The sequence below is a fragment of the Poecilia mexicana genome, unplaced genomic scaffold (assembly GCF_051168715.1).
Source record: "Poecilia mexicana isolate PSO_F unplaced genomic scaffold, ASM5116871v1 scaffold_7, whole genome shotgun sequence".
Lineage (NCBI taxonomy): Eukaryota > Metazoa > Chordata > Actinopteri > Cyprinodontiformes > Poeciliidae > Poecilia > Poecilia mexicana.
The window spans coordinates 3,227,647-3,245,454 of record NW_028263376.1 but is presented as its reverse complement, the minus strand read 5'-3'; the positions used below and the strand labels follow the sequence as shown (position 1 = coordinate 3,245,454).

At 37.7% G+C, this 17,808-nt stretch overlaps 1 protein-coding gene across 3 annotated transcripts in view; it reads right to left on the bottom strand.

Moving 5' to 3' along the window:
* hdac7a (histone deacetylase 7a) overlaps positions 1-17,808 on the bottom strand; it is a 95,359-nt gene that overhangs the window by 17,494 nt on the left and 60,057 nt on the right. For 2 of the 3 annotated variants that reach the window (XM_088006883.1, XM_088006881.1), the window contains exons 7-20: positions 15,982-16,082; positions 15,113-15,235; positions 14,857-14,966; positions 10,069-10,170; positions 8,505-8,670; positions 6,825-7,033; positions 5,185-5,388; positions 4,796-5,018; positions 3,246-3,379; positions 2,968-3,088; positions 2,795-2,844; positions 1,639-1,746; positions 841-896; positions 25-112 (exon numbers count right to left, since the gene is read on the bottom strand). In XM_088006883.1, coding sequence (XP_087863009.1) covers positions 25-112; positions 841-896; positions 1,639-1,746; positions 2,795-2,844; positions 2,968-3,088; positions 3,246-3,379; positions 4,796-5,018; positions 5,185-5,388; positions 6,825-7,033; positions 8,505-8,670; positions 10,069-10,170; positions 14,857-14,966; positions 15,113-15,235; positions 15,982-16,082 — 1,795 coding nt within the window. The remainder of the gene's footprint in view (positions 1-24; positions 113-840; positions 897-1,638; positions 1,747-2,794; positions 2,845-2,967; positions 3,089-3,245; positions 3,380-4,795; positions 5,019-5,184; positions 5,389-6,824; positions 7,034-8,504; positions 8,671-10,068; positions 10,171-14,856; positions 14,967-15,112; positions 15,236-15,981; positions 16,083-17,808) is intronic. The other variant, XM_088006884.1, reaches the window with a different exon arrangement.

The following is a 17,808-nucleotide window of genomic DNA, read 5'->3' as shown; positions in this document are numbered from 1 at the left end:
GAGTACAAGTAGGAGACATCTCACCCAGTCGACGATGAGGATCTTGCTGACACTGAGCTTCTGCTGGAGCTGCTTAGCAGCTATGGCAACAGAGTTAAAATAACAGAAACCCCTAAAAGACAAACACAGAAAATTAAAAGATAAATAAAAATATGAAAAATAACAAGTTTAGTTAGAACAGAAAATCCTACAATTATGAACCAATTTGTGTTACCATTTCCTTTTGCTTGTTGATTATTTTTTTAATTCATGTTTGATGTGTTAGTAATAGATAGTACAGAATCAGTTTTATTGGGAAAATTAAAGACATTAAATATATGACTTTTTCTTGATTGAAATGTAAAATGGGATCAGATCAAGGGAAGATTGAAAGTTGATGGTTTGTTGGTTTTAAAGCCAAACATAAACCATAAAATGCATAAAAAGATGGAAATATCTAATATCCATATTTTTTTATCAAAGCAATATAGTACATCTAAATTAGATGGACTGTTGTCATAAGGTCCTGTTAAAATTAGTAATATCTTATATTTCACTTATGTAAATTCGGAACACAAATTCTGATCACAGACACGTTTCTCAAAATATTACCTAAATGTTTATTGCCTTTTTGCTATTGCTTTGTCAAGCTTCTATTACTAAGAAATGGTTTTATAGTATTTGCAAAGGAAAAGTTGTTATTCTTTGAAAATAGTCTCAAAACATATAAGAGTATTCCAAAAAAGGTTTTCAGAAAATAAAATCCCATAAACGAACAACAAAAGAAAGAGTGGTGCTGAATAAACGACAAGAGAGAGAAAAAAGTACATTTAGTGTGGTTGTATAAAACACAGAGCATACATTGGGTTGGAGGGGTCGGCGTGATGTCCTGGAGGTCTTACCACAGCAAAGCCGTTCTGTGCAGCAGATAAAGACGTGTTAATCTGCGTCTCATTAATTATGATGCTACTGTTAGCATGTTGCATTCTAACCTGCCATAACAACTCTAATATTAAATGATTTGTTTTAGTTTTCCATCTTTAATATTATTTACTACTAACAGTAAAACAAATCTTTTATGAACAATTAGGTAGTCATGGCAAAAACACGTGATTCTTTCTAATGACAAACTTGTTCTTCCACTAAGCAACCTAATTCCTGCAAAGAAGTAAATTAATATATGTTCAAATTAAAAACAGGTATCTATTGTATCCTTAATGGAAAAAAACTATTATCCTGGTAAGAAATGTGACTTCTGATGATAAAAATAAATCGCTATGATTGTTAATTTTGTGTTTAAACTATAATTTTCTCTACTTTGGTTCCATAAAAGCATACATATTAAAACTAGGACCAAAGGCAATAAAATGTTAATTTCATATCATCCGTCCAAATTAAAAGATTAAGTTTACATTGAAGGACAGTGATTCTGATTGAATTGTAACTGCTGCTTCCTCCTGCTTATTGTTCTGCTACAGTTATTTTATGTTCCACAAACAGAAAAAATACATAGCAGGGCAGGTTCGCTATGCCTTAATCTGGGTTGTAGATGTACTTTACTGTAAGTACATCAAGTTTTCAACATTAATTGTAACTGAAGGAAACATTTTTATCCGACTTCAGCTAACAGTTTAGTACGGCTGCTCTTTGGTGTCTGACCTTGAGCTCTCCTTTGGCCACCCTGAATGACAGCTCGACGACGCTGCCCGCTGCCATACGTGATGCCGTAGAAGTATGCGACTCATTCCAGATGGTGTCATTGTCCACCTGTCCATCACAACAAACACATCAACATTTAGACACACACTCCTCTACGACCAGGAAACCTCATAAATGTAGTAGAGTAATTAGAGAAATAGGTGTTACAATTACTGTAGATCAAACACAAATAAAGTTTTGTATGTTTGCCTTCTTAAAAAAAAGCCTCCAATACATAGATATTTTGGAGGCTAGTTGTTTTCTATTTTCTTTGGCCTGGAAAATCACTTTTTGTTTATTCTCTGCACCTAAAAAAAAATATTTTTAGTCACCCTTTTGAAAATTACTTGAACTCGGTAAAAAAAAAACAACAAAAAAAAAAAAACATTTGGTTACATTATAGACTGCTTTCAAGTAAAAAAAGACATATTTACTATAAAATAAAAACATGAGACCAAAGTGTGGTTACAAAAAGACAAATACTTTGTTTTGTACTTTCTAGGTTTACTGTTACAAAAGGATTTCAATTTGTCATTAATCAATGTTTCCACCTGCATCAACCACTGAATTTATAGGATTGTCAAATTGGGGGGCCACGCAAAAGCAATCCAGGAGCCGCAAATGGCCCATTGACTGCACTTTGAACAACACTGAGCTACTCTCTGTAGTAGAAATTAACATTTTCGTTTTGTTTTAAATTGCTAAAATAATCTAAACATGAGGGATTTTTTCCCCACTTCTTAATCTTCAGGCAAAGTGAATGCTACTTATAACTTCACAGAAAATAACAAAAAAAAATATGAATCATACCTTTAATGTCACCATTTTATATTTTCCACATTCCATAATTCTATTTTTGTTTTTGTCCTTTTCTGTCCATCTGGCTGACAGTAAAAATCCAAAGCATATTTTTCATCCCTGGTCATGGACATGCTGCTTTCATTAGTCTGAACTGTCACAATTCGACACAGGCTGTCAGGAGGACCAATCCGCTTGCTTTCTTTCTCTCTTTGATGTCTTTCCTGTCATCTTTCTTTAAAACAATATCACCTTTCATCATAACAACAAGCTGGACGTATTAAGCAGCTTCCACTAAAAGATGAGTGTTTCCTCTTACCCCGACTCCGCCGCATGGCAACATGACAAACATCCTTTGCGAGAGAATTCCTGTAAAACAGAAACAGTTGAATCTATTTTTAGCATGTTTTATCTTGAATGTAGATTTGATGGCTCTGAATATAGAACACATTTATAAAACGTTTGGATCTATCGGCGCAGGGTATGACCAACCAGCCAGTTTACGGTTGTCCAGTTTCAGCCTGTTGAGGGGGTTTGTGCCGTAAAGCAACACGTGGCGCTCCGTGTGGACCGACTGCAGCTCCTCCAGGTTGGCCTTCCGGCCGCGGATACTCTGCAAGAGCAAAACATGAAGGCTTCTCTGAAAACTCTGTAGATTTACATTAAATCCTACAAGGAAGGGGAAGTGGTAGAACACGGATATTTGTACACAGTAACATGCAAAGTCATCCCTTAAATGCTAACTGTGAGTATGCGTGTGTGTGTTTTACCTCACACTGCCCTCTCAGGCCTCTTTCTTGCAATCGTGACCAGATGCTCTGTATTCTCCCAGCATGCTCTGGGTGACTGCTGTTGTCTCCACATGTGCATTGGTGTTTTAGCATCTGAGAGTCATAAACCAGCCCTGAAGAAAAAAAAAGAGACAACAAAATAATGATTAATACTGTAACATGTTCAATCTGCTCATATTCAGGAAAAGTCCAGGACAGAAGTAAAAATCTGATCACTGTGCAGAAAATCTTTTTTTAAAGATTTGTTCACTTCCAGAAAGAATCCTATATTAACATCTAGCCTATCTGATGTTTAAAAAATTTATATTCAGATATGCAAATTAAAGGTGTTGCAAATGGGATGCATTTGATTTCTGATACCAATGCCAATGTCTGAGGTTTAGCATCCATTGATACTGATCCAATACAGAAAAACTGTGACTAATTTGGCTTAAAATGTTTCGGGGGGGGGGGAGGTTCTAACACAGACAAAAATGTACTGAGTTACGATTTTGCACCAGAACAGCAAACTGAAATAGATTAATAGCTTAGCAAAGTCAGTCAAACATGTAAAAGCAAATTTAATGTGTGCAGTAGTCAATTTGGGCTTGTCACAATAACTTTTGCTGGACAATCAATTGCTCCAGAAATTATTGCAAAAAAAAAAAAAAGAAGATAATATAATGTTAAGTACACTCTCTCTCAAAGATCAATAAACTTTCATTTCTAAACAACACTTAACACTTGTCTAGAACTGGAAGACATTTTAAATATCTCAAATAAACAAATAAAACAAAGAAAACAATAAATAAAATAGTAATAAAGTCACTCATACTGGAAAGCATTAATAAAATGGATTATAAAGTCTCAATAAACAAAATCATCCTTGAAAAAGTATTAATCATTATGAAAAACAACCAAAACTGCCAGTTAAGTGTTGAAAGCACCGGAGTGAAGCCTTTTGTCATCTGGTCTCTTTGGAACTGAATGAGGCTCATAAGGAAAATAAACAATTATGTGACTGCAAATTATTGAGCTAACTTTGATTTATCGTGTGCATAGAAGCTGAATGTTGTTTCTCCAGAACCAGAAGACCTGAGAGGTCTGGAAGGTTGAAACAACAGATTATATGCAATTAAATCAACTATTATTTTCAACTCTAACATTATTTTAATTCATAGAATAATAATCTGTGGGGTTGGTGCAAAATATGGGATGTATTGCTTGAAAGCATGACATTTTGCACAAATGCAAAATGTCATTATAATTATCTTACCAATGTCTGCTAGGAAATAATTTCATTACAGTGATTGGTTATTTACAATCATATTTGTTGTAGAAGATGTTTTTATTACCCTGAACATTATTTTAAAAGTGGAATTTGTCCATTTTGTTGCTGTTTGAGAAATGTTGTACTTTCCTGCTGTGTTTGCTCACATCCTGTTTGTCTCCTGGGGGCTGAGCCCCTCTTTTCCCTAAATCCTAGAGAAGAGAAATGAGATTTGTGTCCTCTCATATTTACGTCAGCACCTGTCGGACACATGACTCACCGGTGGTGAAGCGGGGTTTGCTGACAGTGTCCTGCGCCGTCAGACTCAGGGTGTTCTCAGGCGGAGTGAGCGAGGTGGAGGCCGGCAACGAGCGCGTACGCGACAGTGCCCGATGGCCGCCAGGCACGCAGGCCGGCCCGCCGCCGCGGAAAACAGGCACAGCCAGGGTTTCCATCTGCTGATGCATCTGCTGCAGCTGCTTCTGCTGTTCATATAGCAAGGACTGGTCGGAGGGAAAGACACAGAGCAGCGTCAAGGAGAGACACAACAGAGAATCTGCTTTTTAAAGAGTTATGTCGCCATCTAGAGGAATAAAGATAAACAGCAACGATCTGCCTGCTTCGTCTGAACTCTCTGTGGAGGAATGTTTGTGATTTTTTTTCCCAAACCTGGTTGAGTATGAGCGCATGCTGTAGGTTGATTTGCTCTTCGTGGGCTTTGGATCCGGTTGGCTCCGCCTCCCTCAGTGACTCCGCCCGCACTCTGCTCTGATAGCTGGTCTCCGTGGGTGAAGCTCCACCGCCATCCTCAGAATCCATATCCTCAGACGGGATCTGATGCAGTCTGGGCTTCTCGCTGGACTTGGACATCAGCTGCAGGCAGACGGAACGCCGAGATCATTCAGGATGTGAAAAAGACGATGAATTAAGAGACAGAGGGGAGAATTAATCACATTTTTGTGGGAAAGTACACCTCTAATGTACTACTGATAATAATGAAACTGTATTTTTTATTTTATTTTTTTCAAAATCAAGCATCACACTGGAGTCATTGCAGCGCTAAAAACATAGCAGTGAAACTACATGTAAAACTGAAACTGAGGTGCACAGATTTAAAACTAACCTTAAGACTGTCAGAACATCCTAAATGTTGCTTATTATTTTTAAAAAGCATACGCAACACAGCACAGTAATTCTAACTGAATATTTAAGGATGTTTCTTTTGTATATTCTTGACATGGTGCAGGTCTTAGCTTTTATTCATAATCAAAAGAATGAAATTTGAGTTGATGAAACCTGCTCTATATGTAAACACATGTAACAAGTCTGTTAAAGTCCTGTTATAATCCCAATGAAAGCAGGATTTAAACTCTTATTTTATAACTTTCAAAATTTTTATTTTAAAAGAAAAAAAATTATAATGCTCTTAAACGTCAACTGAAAGTACTGATCACCATTAAATCTAGACATTTTTTTTTTTTTTACAAAGAAAAACTGCTGTTTAGAGACACTATTCCTCCTAATCTGATAGATTCTGAACTATTTTGCAGAGGAAGCAGCAAGAAGCTCTAAAACTGCAGCAGAACATGGTTCTATAGAGCACAAAGGCTGAATGTATTAACTCATATATATACTTTTATTTAAAAACTTTTTTTTCACTCCACATTATGTTAATCCAGTGGTTCCCAAACTTTTTCTCCTGGGCCCCTCAAGTGGTTTCCAAACTATTTCTGGTTCTTTGCGTTTTTGCTGGTTTGCTGCCATGATCCTAACACACCTGCATAGCTCTGCCCAGCAGCAACAGGTCTCCTTCACTGCTGCACAGGTCTGAACCCAGCGGGAGCGTCGTAGCGCTCATGTTGCGTTTAAAGGCTGCTCGGAAAAACAGGTTACCACATGTTAACAACGGATTAAACAGTTTTAACTGCTGATAAAAGTGACAGAGGACACAGATATGGGAAGTGCGGAAGCCCCTACTGTATCAAATTGACAAAGGAATAACAGAGAGTTGGCCATTCTAAGGTAAAAACCCAGCGCATACAGCGTTCATGTTTTTTTGTTTTTTTTTTCATCCAGACGGCTTTAGTTATACGTCAAATTATTTCACGTACAACTAAAAGTTTTTCATCAATATTATGAATTATTAACTTAAAACAAGCCCACATTTCTTGCTGAAAAGCTACTTCTAAGTTAGTTTTGCCTTGTTTCAGCTGTAATGAGATGTTTGCACTAGAAACCAGATCAAAACTACTTAGTTGTGTTTTTTCTGGAACAGATTTTATGAAACGTGGCAGAGAATGTGTCGGTACCTTTCCCAGGTGCGTCTGCTGCTTGAGCCTCTCCAGCAGCTGCGCGTTGTGCTGCTGCTGGAGGAGGTGGTTGTGGAGGGCCCGCGGGCTCTGGGGAAGGGGCTCCGAACGGGTTCTGCTCAGTGGCTTGTGGGCCTGAACGCCGCCTGGAGACAGGCGGTCTAACTGTGACACGAACTGCAAAGGGACGGGGTCGAGGCCCGGCACTGCTGAGAGGCAAGTGGAGAGAGGAAAATGACAAATTTATGCAATATGGATCAAATCAGCACATATATGTGCAAAACTGCACCTGCAGAACCAGATTACTTCATGAATTTTCCAGTATATAATTTCACAACATATTAATTCAGTTTAAATATAAAAGAATTTTAAGATGGGTGTATTAATCCAGCTGTTATTTGCTGTATGTAGGAGAAACATTACAAAAGTAAGCAGTTGGTGGTGGTCTAACTTGTCAGAAAGTGAAACTTTGTGAAACAGTCCATTTACAAATCATAGAAGCACAAGTTGAAAATGGAACCAGAAGTGAGAATAAAATAGCTCATTTATTATGCGACTTCTGCATCTGAGATTGCAAAGCTTTGCAGCTTGAGATGCATTTGAGGAAGTGTATGAAATAAAGATACAGACTAATATTTAGGCAACCCTGGGACTGATGTGTAAAAAGCCTTAAAATAAAAATGATCTCTTATTTTAGAAACATGGCTTCACATTAAAAATGCACAGAAGATGCATATTTAGCCCAGAGTTAAAGTGCTGCAGATGTACTGCCGATCTGCATGTCAGGATACAAGAGCAGCCGCTCAGCTCAGAAACTAAACTGTTGGAGAAAAAGAAAGTCTGAACCGGAAGACAGGAAGAGAACTGCAGCATGGAGGGGCATCTTGAAGGTCACTGAGTCGCCATGACAACAATCAGATGCTAGCTATATGCCAAGAAGTTGTTTGAGAAACATGAGAGAAAAAGTACAAACTAGTTTCCATGTGAATCTTTCCTTATTTTGTACTTTTGCCTATCCTGAGTTTGTGAACTTTATGTTCACTTTAATATATTAAATAGCAATGTTCACTATGAAATTATGGTGGATGATTCTACATTGGGCTTGATTTGGAGAAACAGGAAGAAATGAAGGAAGGAAGTAAAGAAAGAGGTAAAAAAGTAAGAAAGAAAATGAAAGGCAGAAAGAAAGAAGGAGGAGGAGACATGTAATGGAGATAGAACAAAAGGAAAGAAAGAAAGAAGGAAGGAAGAACGGCAGCATAGAAGGACATGAGGGATGGAGGAAAAACAGAAAAAGAAGGCAACAAATAAATATGGAGTAAGGATAACTAATAAATATGTTTCTTTCTTCATAATGATCCAACCCAGGAAAATACTGCAGTCAAACTCTATATTTTTACAGGAACCTGTTAACACTAAAGACATAAACGCTGAGCTTTTCAGCACCAAACACTCCTAGAGGGTCAGAAGAGAACAAAAACAAGATAACTGATAAAAGCATCAAATGGCCACAGAGAACGTGTGACCTGGTTCTGTTCTGAGACATGAACATGAACATGAACCCTAAAAACAAGACATTTTAAATGAACTGTTGCAGTAGCAAGAGCTTTTAAGGAATCTACACATCTTTACCAGAGGTGTCAACAAATAGGTGTGTGTGTGTGAGTGTGTGTGTCTCACCACCCAGCGTGTGCATGAGTCCGGAAGGCTCTAGGATGATGACAGGCAGGTGTGGGTTCATCTGGCCTGCCTGGTCATCTCTGCTGAGCGGCAGGAAGACAGGCGAGCCCCCGGCAGCGACCACAGGAATACGGCTCATCTTGAGCGAAGAGAGCTCCACCTCAGCCTGAAACACAGAATGGAAACATAAACAGAAAACCTAGAGTTCAGCTCTGACTAGAGCTAAAGGTAAAAACTGACTAGATCACAAAGCCTGCAACAATGAGCTGATTTAAAACAAACCTTAAAAAAACCCTCAGTGCAGTTTAACAAGACCAACAGCGCTCCTGTCAACCTGTCGACTTCCCTTTTCAAAAACAGGTTGGAAAATACAGAGAGGGGGATCTCTGACTAGGCCATATGTTTTGAACTATTATCCTGTTAAAAATCATGAGCAGAGGGCACCAAAACAAATCTACATCTATTTTAGTTTCAAAGTATCTTTGGAACCATGCGTATATATAAAGCTGAATTATGAACCTTTAATAAAAAACATGTTTTCTTTTTGTTTGTTTTTTTACATCTTTGTTAAAACTATCACCATGCTGTGACAGTATAATATGAGACAGATAATCTATAGAAGATGGAGCTCTTCTAGAAATAAACTGCTTGATCTCAAACAACCAATTAGATCAAGGAGGAGGGTCTTTGTGATGCAAATCATGGTTGTGTACATGTTGCTCAGACCTTTCCCCTTGCTATCTGGGAGCTTGTTCACCACACTGGTTCACCACACTGGAGCCTGTTATGAATGCTAATGCTAGTTAGCATGGCCTCGATGTCAGCAGATAAATGCCAAATGGTTTCCCAACGTTAGCACAAGAAGCAGCATACATGAGGATGATTGGCAGCTTTAACACCCTCCTCCTGGCTCTGATTGGTTGTTTCTGACTCGGAGTGGTGCATTTCTACAGACGGCATTAACATATAGAGGAGGTGGAAGAAATCAATCTTTTCACAGATTATCTGTCTCATACTGTTATGACGCAGTGACACGTTTAATAAATATGTGAAAGACATGTTGTTTATAAAAGTTACATACTGAAGCTTTAAGCCATGTTCCAAGGAGGACTGGTAGAACAACAGGCCCACAGAACTACAGATCCTCCATTGTACTTTCCTACACATTCATCCTTTTCGATCTCCATCTTACATGTGAAAGGTGCTGTTAGGGTTGGCATGTATGGACTTAAAGTTTTATCACAATAATTTGTGGCATTGTTACGACCACAACAAATGTGATAACTATTTATTGTTTCTTAGGGAACTGCATGACTCTGACCGCATGACAGCACACATATTTTAAACTGTATTGACATTTATACATACTTTCATTAAAAAAAACAATGTTTAAAATAGTAAAACTAACAATCCTGACAGTTTTGAGGAGTTTCAAACATTAACTGGAATTTATTGTGATAACAATAAATCAAAAATTCTTATAATTTTAAGAAATGTATTGCAATAAATGATAAAAGAAAGAGGTAATCTGAATAAAGGCTACATGAACCAAACATGTGCTTACCCTGGGGTTGACTGGCAGTCCCAGTGTGATGGTGGGCAGAGTGGATGGATTCTGGATGGTGAAGTTAGACAAGGTCCCATCTCTGAGCAGCAACTTCTGAGCCTGGCAACACCAAACAGGTACTGCTAAAGTAACCAACATGAACTCAACACTTCTTTTTAACGTGATTAATATATGCTGGATTTACTTTATTTATTTTTTATCTGTTCACAAGCCAGACAGTTTGTCCTGATAATATCTCCTCCATAAAATGTCAGGGTTGTTCAGTAGTTAGTATTCAGGAGTCTGAAGAATGGCAGTGCAGACTGATGAAGACCTTCATCTCTGATTTAACCGACCTGACACCCGACACGGCAGCCCATGAGTCAAACAGCAAGGCAGGTGTAACAGAGGGCGACTTTCCGTGATTAAATGAATTATGCGCAACCAGCTGACAAACAAGCTCCTGTGTCGCTGCTTTAAACATGTCATTACTCCAAGTCCTGACAAAGTTAATGTTTGCAGAGCAGCTTCTCACCTCAATCAAAGCATGTTTTCTTTTTTTTTTCTGGCTTTGACACTTAAAAAGAAGATTCTAGATCAGAGATATTCAAACTTTTTGTAACATTGACCAAAATCCTCAACAAGACAGTAATTGCGGGATATTTTGACTATTTTCAGAAATAAATACATAAATTAAATCACTCCTTTTTTTGAAACTCTGTATTCAGCTGAGTTCTAAGAATTGTAATTAAAAGCAGATTTGGGTGCACTAAGGCCTGCTTTAGTGTTTAAAGCAGTGTTTCTCAACCTTTTTGGGCCAGCACCCCCCAGCCTTTATCCAGGTCCCTCACTGGCCCCCACCAAAAAATTTGCAGGCTACTTTGCACTGACCATTATTTTATCATTAATATTACTATCACTATTGTAGATGTTTTGATTTTTATGCTTGTTTCTGTGTTTATCATCAAAAATTATTTCCCAGAGAACAAAAAAGTAATGGGAATAGAAATTATTTTCACAGGTGTTTACAAAAAATGCAATGAACATTCAAGTTAAATTCAGTAGGCCTAACAGCAGCCAATCAGAGTGGAAAAAATATTCTTACTTTGTGCCATTTTCTAGTTGTTAAATCTTGCACAAAATGACCAGATAAAAGATGTACAACATGCCAGTTTAAACTTTGAACTATTTGCAAAACGTCTGAGCTCTGCAACATTAAAACATGGATAGAACCGTAACTACATTAATCGTAGCTCTTCTTCTCTTCAGTGTTTGTCAGTTTCTGGTGGTGCAGCTCTGTGCTGCCTTCAGGAGAATGGGACATCAGAGTATCATCCATAAAACTTCACCCACATGGCATTTATTATGCAAACCAGAGCTTTCAGTGGAAAAACAAAAGTTCCAGGTCCTTTTAATGCCGTACAAATATGAGACAGAAACATAGATTATATCTTTATATAGACCTGTCCACTGATTTATAGATTAATAGTTTTACTGGACAGAAATTACAAAGAACAAATCTGGTTCTTAATCAAATCCTAATGAGTTAAATTGAAAGTGTCATGGACTCATCAGCCTCATGACATTAACACTGACATGAAAAATAATAGTGAAGAAATAAATATATCAAATCTAATTAAAAACATAAATAAGTGATCAGTTCTTTACTGTTATGGTCTGTAAGATATATTTATTCTCAGTACTAGATATGGTCTCAACAAACCCATGACATTTCAACAATATTATTTTACCTTTTATCTGGAAATAGTGTCTGTTTATTCTTGCCATACACTCCTCTGTATTAATTATTGCTCAGAAGGTCTTGCCATACCAGTTTATTCCTCTGTATTTACTTTAGTTTCTTAGTTTATTCTTGCATTTTCTTCTTCATTCATTTCCATTTAGTTTCCTTTGATTATTATCCTCTCTTGGTTTATTGCTATGTCCACTTTAGTTTCTTTCCTGTTGCTAGATTTATTTTATCATTTATTGACGCTCACCATCAGTAATCTTCACACATCACCTGCTGCGCTGCCTAATCGTCATGTTTCACATCATATGTTGATTTTTTTCACTGTCCAGCGTCGGATTCTCTGTTTTTATGCCATAATTCACATCTAGTTCGTCGCTCCGTTTTATGTCCCGCTTCTCCTGTTTCAGAGTTGTTTTTTGTTTTTGTTTTTTACCCCCAAAGGTGCGCAGCGGTCGGGAAACGTATTGATGGGGAAAAGCCAGACTGACATAAACCTCTTAAAACAACGGAAACAATTTCTGCAGTCTGATTATTGAAATTTAAAAGTGCTGTGGTACCGTTGTTCTATCACACCCGTTTCATACCGGACCACTTACAGCACCGGTGTTAACGCTATAAAATAAACGCTCTCTATCGTGGTTTCACCCATGGAGGGATTTCTTTATTTCTTTTTTTTAAATGGTTTCATTTTTCAGAGGGATACACAGTGAGATGATTTTAGCGTCCAGTAGCAGGAGAACAGAGCTGCGCCAAGAAGCTAACAGAAGCTAACAAACACTGAATAGAAGAAGAGCTGCCATCTATGAGGGGCCGTTTAGGACAAAATTTACGTTTCGTCTCTCACACACTACCAAAAACTCTCGCACACTCAAAAAATACTAAAATGTCACACACACAAACGTTAACTTTCTCGCTCACATACACTACTAACAGCTCGCACACACACACAGACGTTTATCTCTCACATACACAAGACTAAAGTTGAACACACACACACAGTACTAAGACTCGTTTTTTGAATGTGTGAGAGCGAGACTTTTTTTGAATGTGTGAGAGTTGTCACGGAAGAGGCGGGGCATAATTTTTGGATCAAACTGCGCATGCGTAGATCCTAAACTATAAGTTTCGATTGTTGACTCACTGTATGTTCTATTACTTAGTATATTTGTGCTTTTAAATATATATAGAACGTTTAACTTTCTTGTAGATTAAATGTGCTATAGAAATAAATGAATCTGATTGATTGATTAAAAATAGCAAAATTGCTGTAGTACAATCTGTCCACTGGGTGCCAGCATTACAGGAATTATTAAGAGGTCTTGTGAGAAATTCTGTTCCCCCGTGAAAATCTGTTCCCCCTGTGACGGGAGCGCGCATTGCAGCCAGAGACGTGGATCCGGTGAATCTGACCATTTTCACGGCGCTTCTGATCGATTTCTCGGTAAAAACTACTCATATGATCATATCAATGTGTAACTTTCAGTTTAATCGGCAGCTATCAAAATAAAAATACATACATAAATAAACGAGGTCTGGTGTGGAGGTCTTTTTTCGCTGTTTTGTGTTATTTTGAAAGCGAAGAAAATCGATCTTTTTTCAGCTTTTGTCTCGTAAGCCTGACAAATAAAAGTCAGTCGACAAACACAGGTTCCCAACACGTAGTGTACATTTATAATTTTTCATTTCTGATGAAGGAGGAAGGAGATTAATATACCTGCAAGATCTTTTACTTTGTTTTCAAAATATTTGCACTATGTTTGACATTTGTCCTTAACATAGTTTAATATAAGGTAGCTATTGAAAGATAGTTTCAATATATTTATATATTTTTAAAAGCACAAGTATACTAAGTAATAGAACATACAGTGAGTCAACAATCGAAACTTATAGTTTAGGATCTACGCATGCGCAGTTTGATCCAAAAATTATGCCCCGCCTCTTCCGTGACAACTCTCACACATTCAAAAAGAGTCTCACTCTCACACATTCAAAAAACGAGTCTTAGTACTGTGTGTGTGTGTTCAACTTTAGTCTTGTGTATGTGAGAGATAAACGTCTGTGTGTGTGTGCGAGCTGTTAGTAGTGTATGTGAGCGAGAAAGTTAACGTTTGTGTGTGTGTGACATTTTAGTATTTTTTGAGTGTGCGTGGCTATTTTTTTGGAGTATGCGAGAGTTTTTGGTAGTGTGTGAGAGACGAAACGTAAATTTTGTCCTAAACGGCCCCTCATAGCCATCGATACAGTTGCAGCCAAGCATGGTTTAATGTTACACAATACAGTTTTACCAAGTTGCTCAAAGTCTAAGCATTGTTGAGCATTTAAGGAGTAAAGTTTACCTTCGACCAAACGCCCCCCAAAGGCATCCCAGCGCCCCACTTTTGTAAAAATGTCCGCCAGCGCCCCCTGCCGTCTTCTGAACGACCCCTGGGGGGCGGTACCGCCCACGTTGAGAACCGCTAGTTTAAAGGTCATATTTCCCATGAAATTAAAAGGAAAAGTAGGAAGCTTGATTATTAAAAGATGAATACTTTTAATAAAATGTTGTATATGACATTTTTGTGGTAAGATTTTAATTAGTGGGTCATAGTTTTATCCTAATTTTAAAAAAAACCCTCTTCATCTGCATTGACCCAGTTTGGACACCTTTGTTCTACAAAGGCTCATTAATTCATCTTCATATTTTAGTTTTTCTTCTTTTTCTGTCAGTAACTTAAAATATTGACATATCTTTGAATCACTTTCCTATCAAATCCGTCAAAACCCTAAAGATGCAGCAGCTCGGTGTAAATCAGTGGTCCCCAAAGCAGGTCCTCGAGGGCCGGCATCCTGCATGTTTTATTCTCTCCCTGGTGGTAGTAACAACCTTTTCAGCAAGTCAATGTTCTTCTTAGGCCATCCAATGAGCCATCATTTGATCCAGGTGTGCTAAACCAGGGAGAGGACTAAAACATGCAGGATGCCGGCCCTCGAGTACTGACTTTGGGGACCAAGATTACTACAGATTTGTGTAAATCATTGGGGATGTTTGATTTTTTTCATGAATTTTTGCTAACCTCATGCAGAGGCCCGCCTGCAGAGGGCAGCAGTCCATTCTCGTTGGGCAGACTGTCATTAGGAGAACTACAGCCAGAGACCGGAGTGCTGCTGCTGCTGGGGGAAGAGTCTGGTGAAACACACACACACATGCACACCGAGTTGGAGATCTGAATATCAGTTATAAGATAAACAAATCCTCATCGAACTAGCAGATTAGAGCAGCAATGTGGCATGAAGCGCTCCCTCTGCTGCGTTTGCCTGTGTGGGGTTTACCCAGTGTGTCCGATGCTCGGTGCTTGATGGTGGGCGGGGCGCTTTCCTTGCGGGTGAGCGGACTCTTTCGTGTTTTCAGGTGGTTCTTTAGCTTGTGCTTCACCTTCAGATTGGGCTCTGATGCTGACAAATTAAAACATGTGCAAGTCATTAAAACTGTGTGTAGTATGTAACTTTTACAAAAATATGCTTTTTCCATATTTCTTAAAACTGTCCATGTCGTGACAGCATGGCATCATACAAATAATCTGCCAAAAATATCAAGCTTCTCCACCTCCCTGTGCTACTGTTGCTATCTGGAGAAATGCTGGTCAAAAGCCATGAGAGTCAGGACGAGGGTCTTAGCTGCTGTCAATCAATCACATGAACACACTGCTAAATGTGCTAAAGGCGATGACTTACTGTTACAGGAAAACCGTTTATCCACTGACATCTGTACCTATGCTCTATTTTTTTCAGTGAGAATTTTAATCTGCTCTGAAATAGCAAAGAAAGTTGTACTTTCAAATCTATGTTGTTAAAATCTCACCACTTTCTCTAGGGGTTAGAAATGTAACCCCTAGAGAAAGTGGGGTTACTTTCTCTAGGTGGTAACCCCACTTTCTCTAATGGGGTTACCACTAGAGAAAGTGGGGTAATCTGCCTGCAGTTGATTAAACTGCAGGCAGATTAATCAACTGCAGATTAATCAGTTGATTAATCTGACTTTATTGTGTAGAGTGAAATTGCTGCTGAACCCTTTATATCTGTATTTTTTATTTTTTATTTGAGGAAATAATTTTAACTATTTCACTTCGTAATCTCATACATCCTCTGCAGAAAGGTTTAATTGGTTATTTAGGACGTTGGACATGTAGCTGATGTGTTACCTGCTCTGCGCAGCGGCGTCCCCTCCAGGCCGTCAGATGGAGGCTGTGGTGGAGATGAGACCAGAGGCTGGGCGGGGACGTTGGGGTCTGGGCCAAGCTTTCTGAAAGAACACAGCACCGAAAAATCCACACAATTACTACAGCAATTTATAACATCACATTCAATTAATGAATATTTAACAGAAGATACATTTTGACAAAATACATTATATATATATTATGCATAATACATAACAGTGATTCTTGAGAATAGGGACAAAACAGGTCCTATGGATAAAGCATGAAATTTGAATAAAATATACACAAAATATATTTTTTTCAAATATCTAACTAAACTAACCTGGGTCATGTGAGCACAACAATGTATATTTTTCTTTTTTTTTGCTGAATATTTTTTTATTTTAAACATTGTAGTCGGTGGATGATGCCTGTAAAAGCCCTTGTCCAGGAGCAGAACTCAATACATTCTTATAGTTTAAAACAATTAAAGAAATACTAAAATTATATATTATGACAATTAAGTATAAGTAGTCATATAAATAATTATAAAAGTATCGATAAATTGAATTAAAAATAATTTTTAGATATTTTCCAACTCTGTTGAAATTTGTCCTTAGTTTTTGTCAACACCGTCAGAAATTAAAAGAATGTAAAAAAATCAGGCATTATTGGGGGGCACCAGAACTTCTGAGGACCCCATGACGTTGTCTTTTCTCTTCCTTTGCTAGGAGGGCTAGTTAGCTCCGGTTAGCTTAAGTTATTCTTTAGTTTTTTCTTCTGTTTTATTCCTAAGTTGTTTGTCACAACCATGATGTGTCAACTCCATAACTGACAATTTACAAAACTTTGATGAAATTTTGCGAAATAAAAGCTTAATTTTGGTATAATGTATAGATTTCATGGACCTGACGAGCTACAATATGGCCTCCTTCAGAATAACATCATATAAATTGAGGTAGTTTGGCATTTCGTCAACTCCGTCAGATGTCAACTCCGTCAGAGTTTTTCTGACTCTTTCAGTGAAATTGTTGTCAAATCTCACTTAATTGTGCAACTAATTCATTTTAATGTATTTTACATGAATTGCATTACTTCACATGTACCAAGTTTTTCATTTTACTCACTAGTTTGTCACCACCTTCAGTTCTGTGTCAACTCCGTCATGCACTGTCAACTCCATCAGATGGACTTTTTCTTGTTTTTTGTTTTAAATAATATTTATTTTATTTCTTGAGAAGCATTTGTCTGTAAATTGAGTAAAAATATCACTAATGGGGTATTTTAAAAATCATTTTAGATTTATTTTTGTCAGATGGTGATGACAAAGTTCTGGGTCAGGTCGATTAAAAATGTAATTTTTTTTTAAAAATTCGCAACTGGGAGCCTGTACCTTAGCATCTTCATATTTTCTAAACATTATTTGTCATATTTGCATACATAAGGTTGAGAAATAATTTAAAAAAAATATGGGAAAATTAAAACCCATTTTGTCCCTATTCTCAAGAATCACTATGTATATAGTTGACAGTGACGTGCGCTGAGGTTCATTGCTGGTGAGGCACTGACTTACGACATTATAGACATCATTATTGGACGTACGGAAATTTCGCGCAGGCATACAACGCTGGGGGGCAAAAAGACTAATCTTTTACATGTCATCCATAGCCGCGTTAACTCAGTGAAACTTAGAATGTAGGTATTAATTTTGTGTTATGATCCACAGCAAAGGGAAAGAGGTATTTGCCACGCTACACGCAGATTCGTTGCCATAGCAACTGACAACATGGTTTAGGGTTTAACACCAAAAAAACTAGATTAGCTACCGCT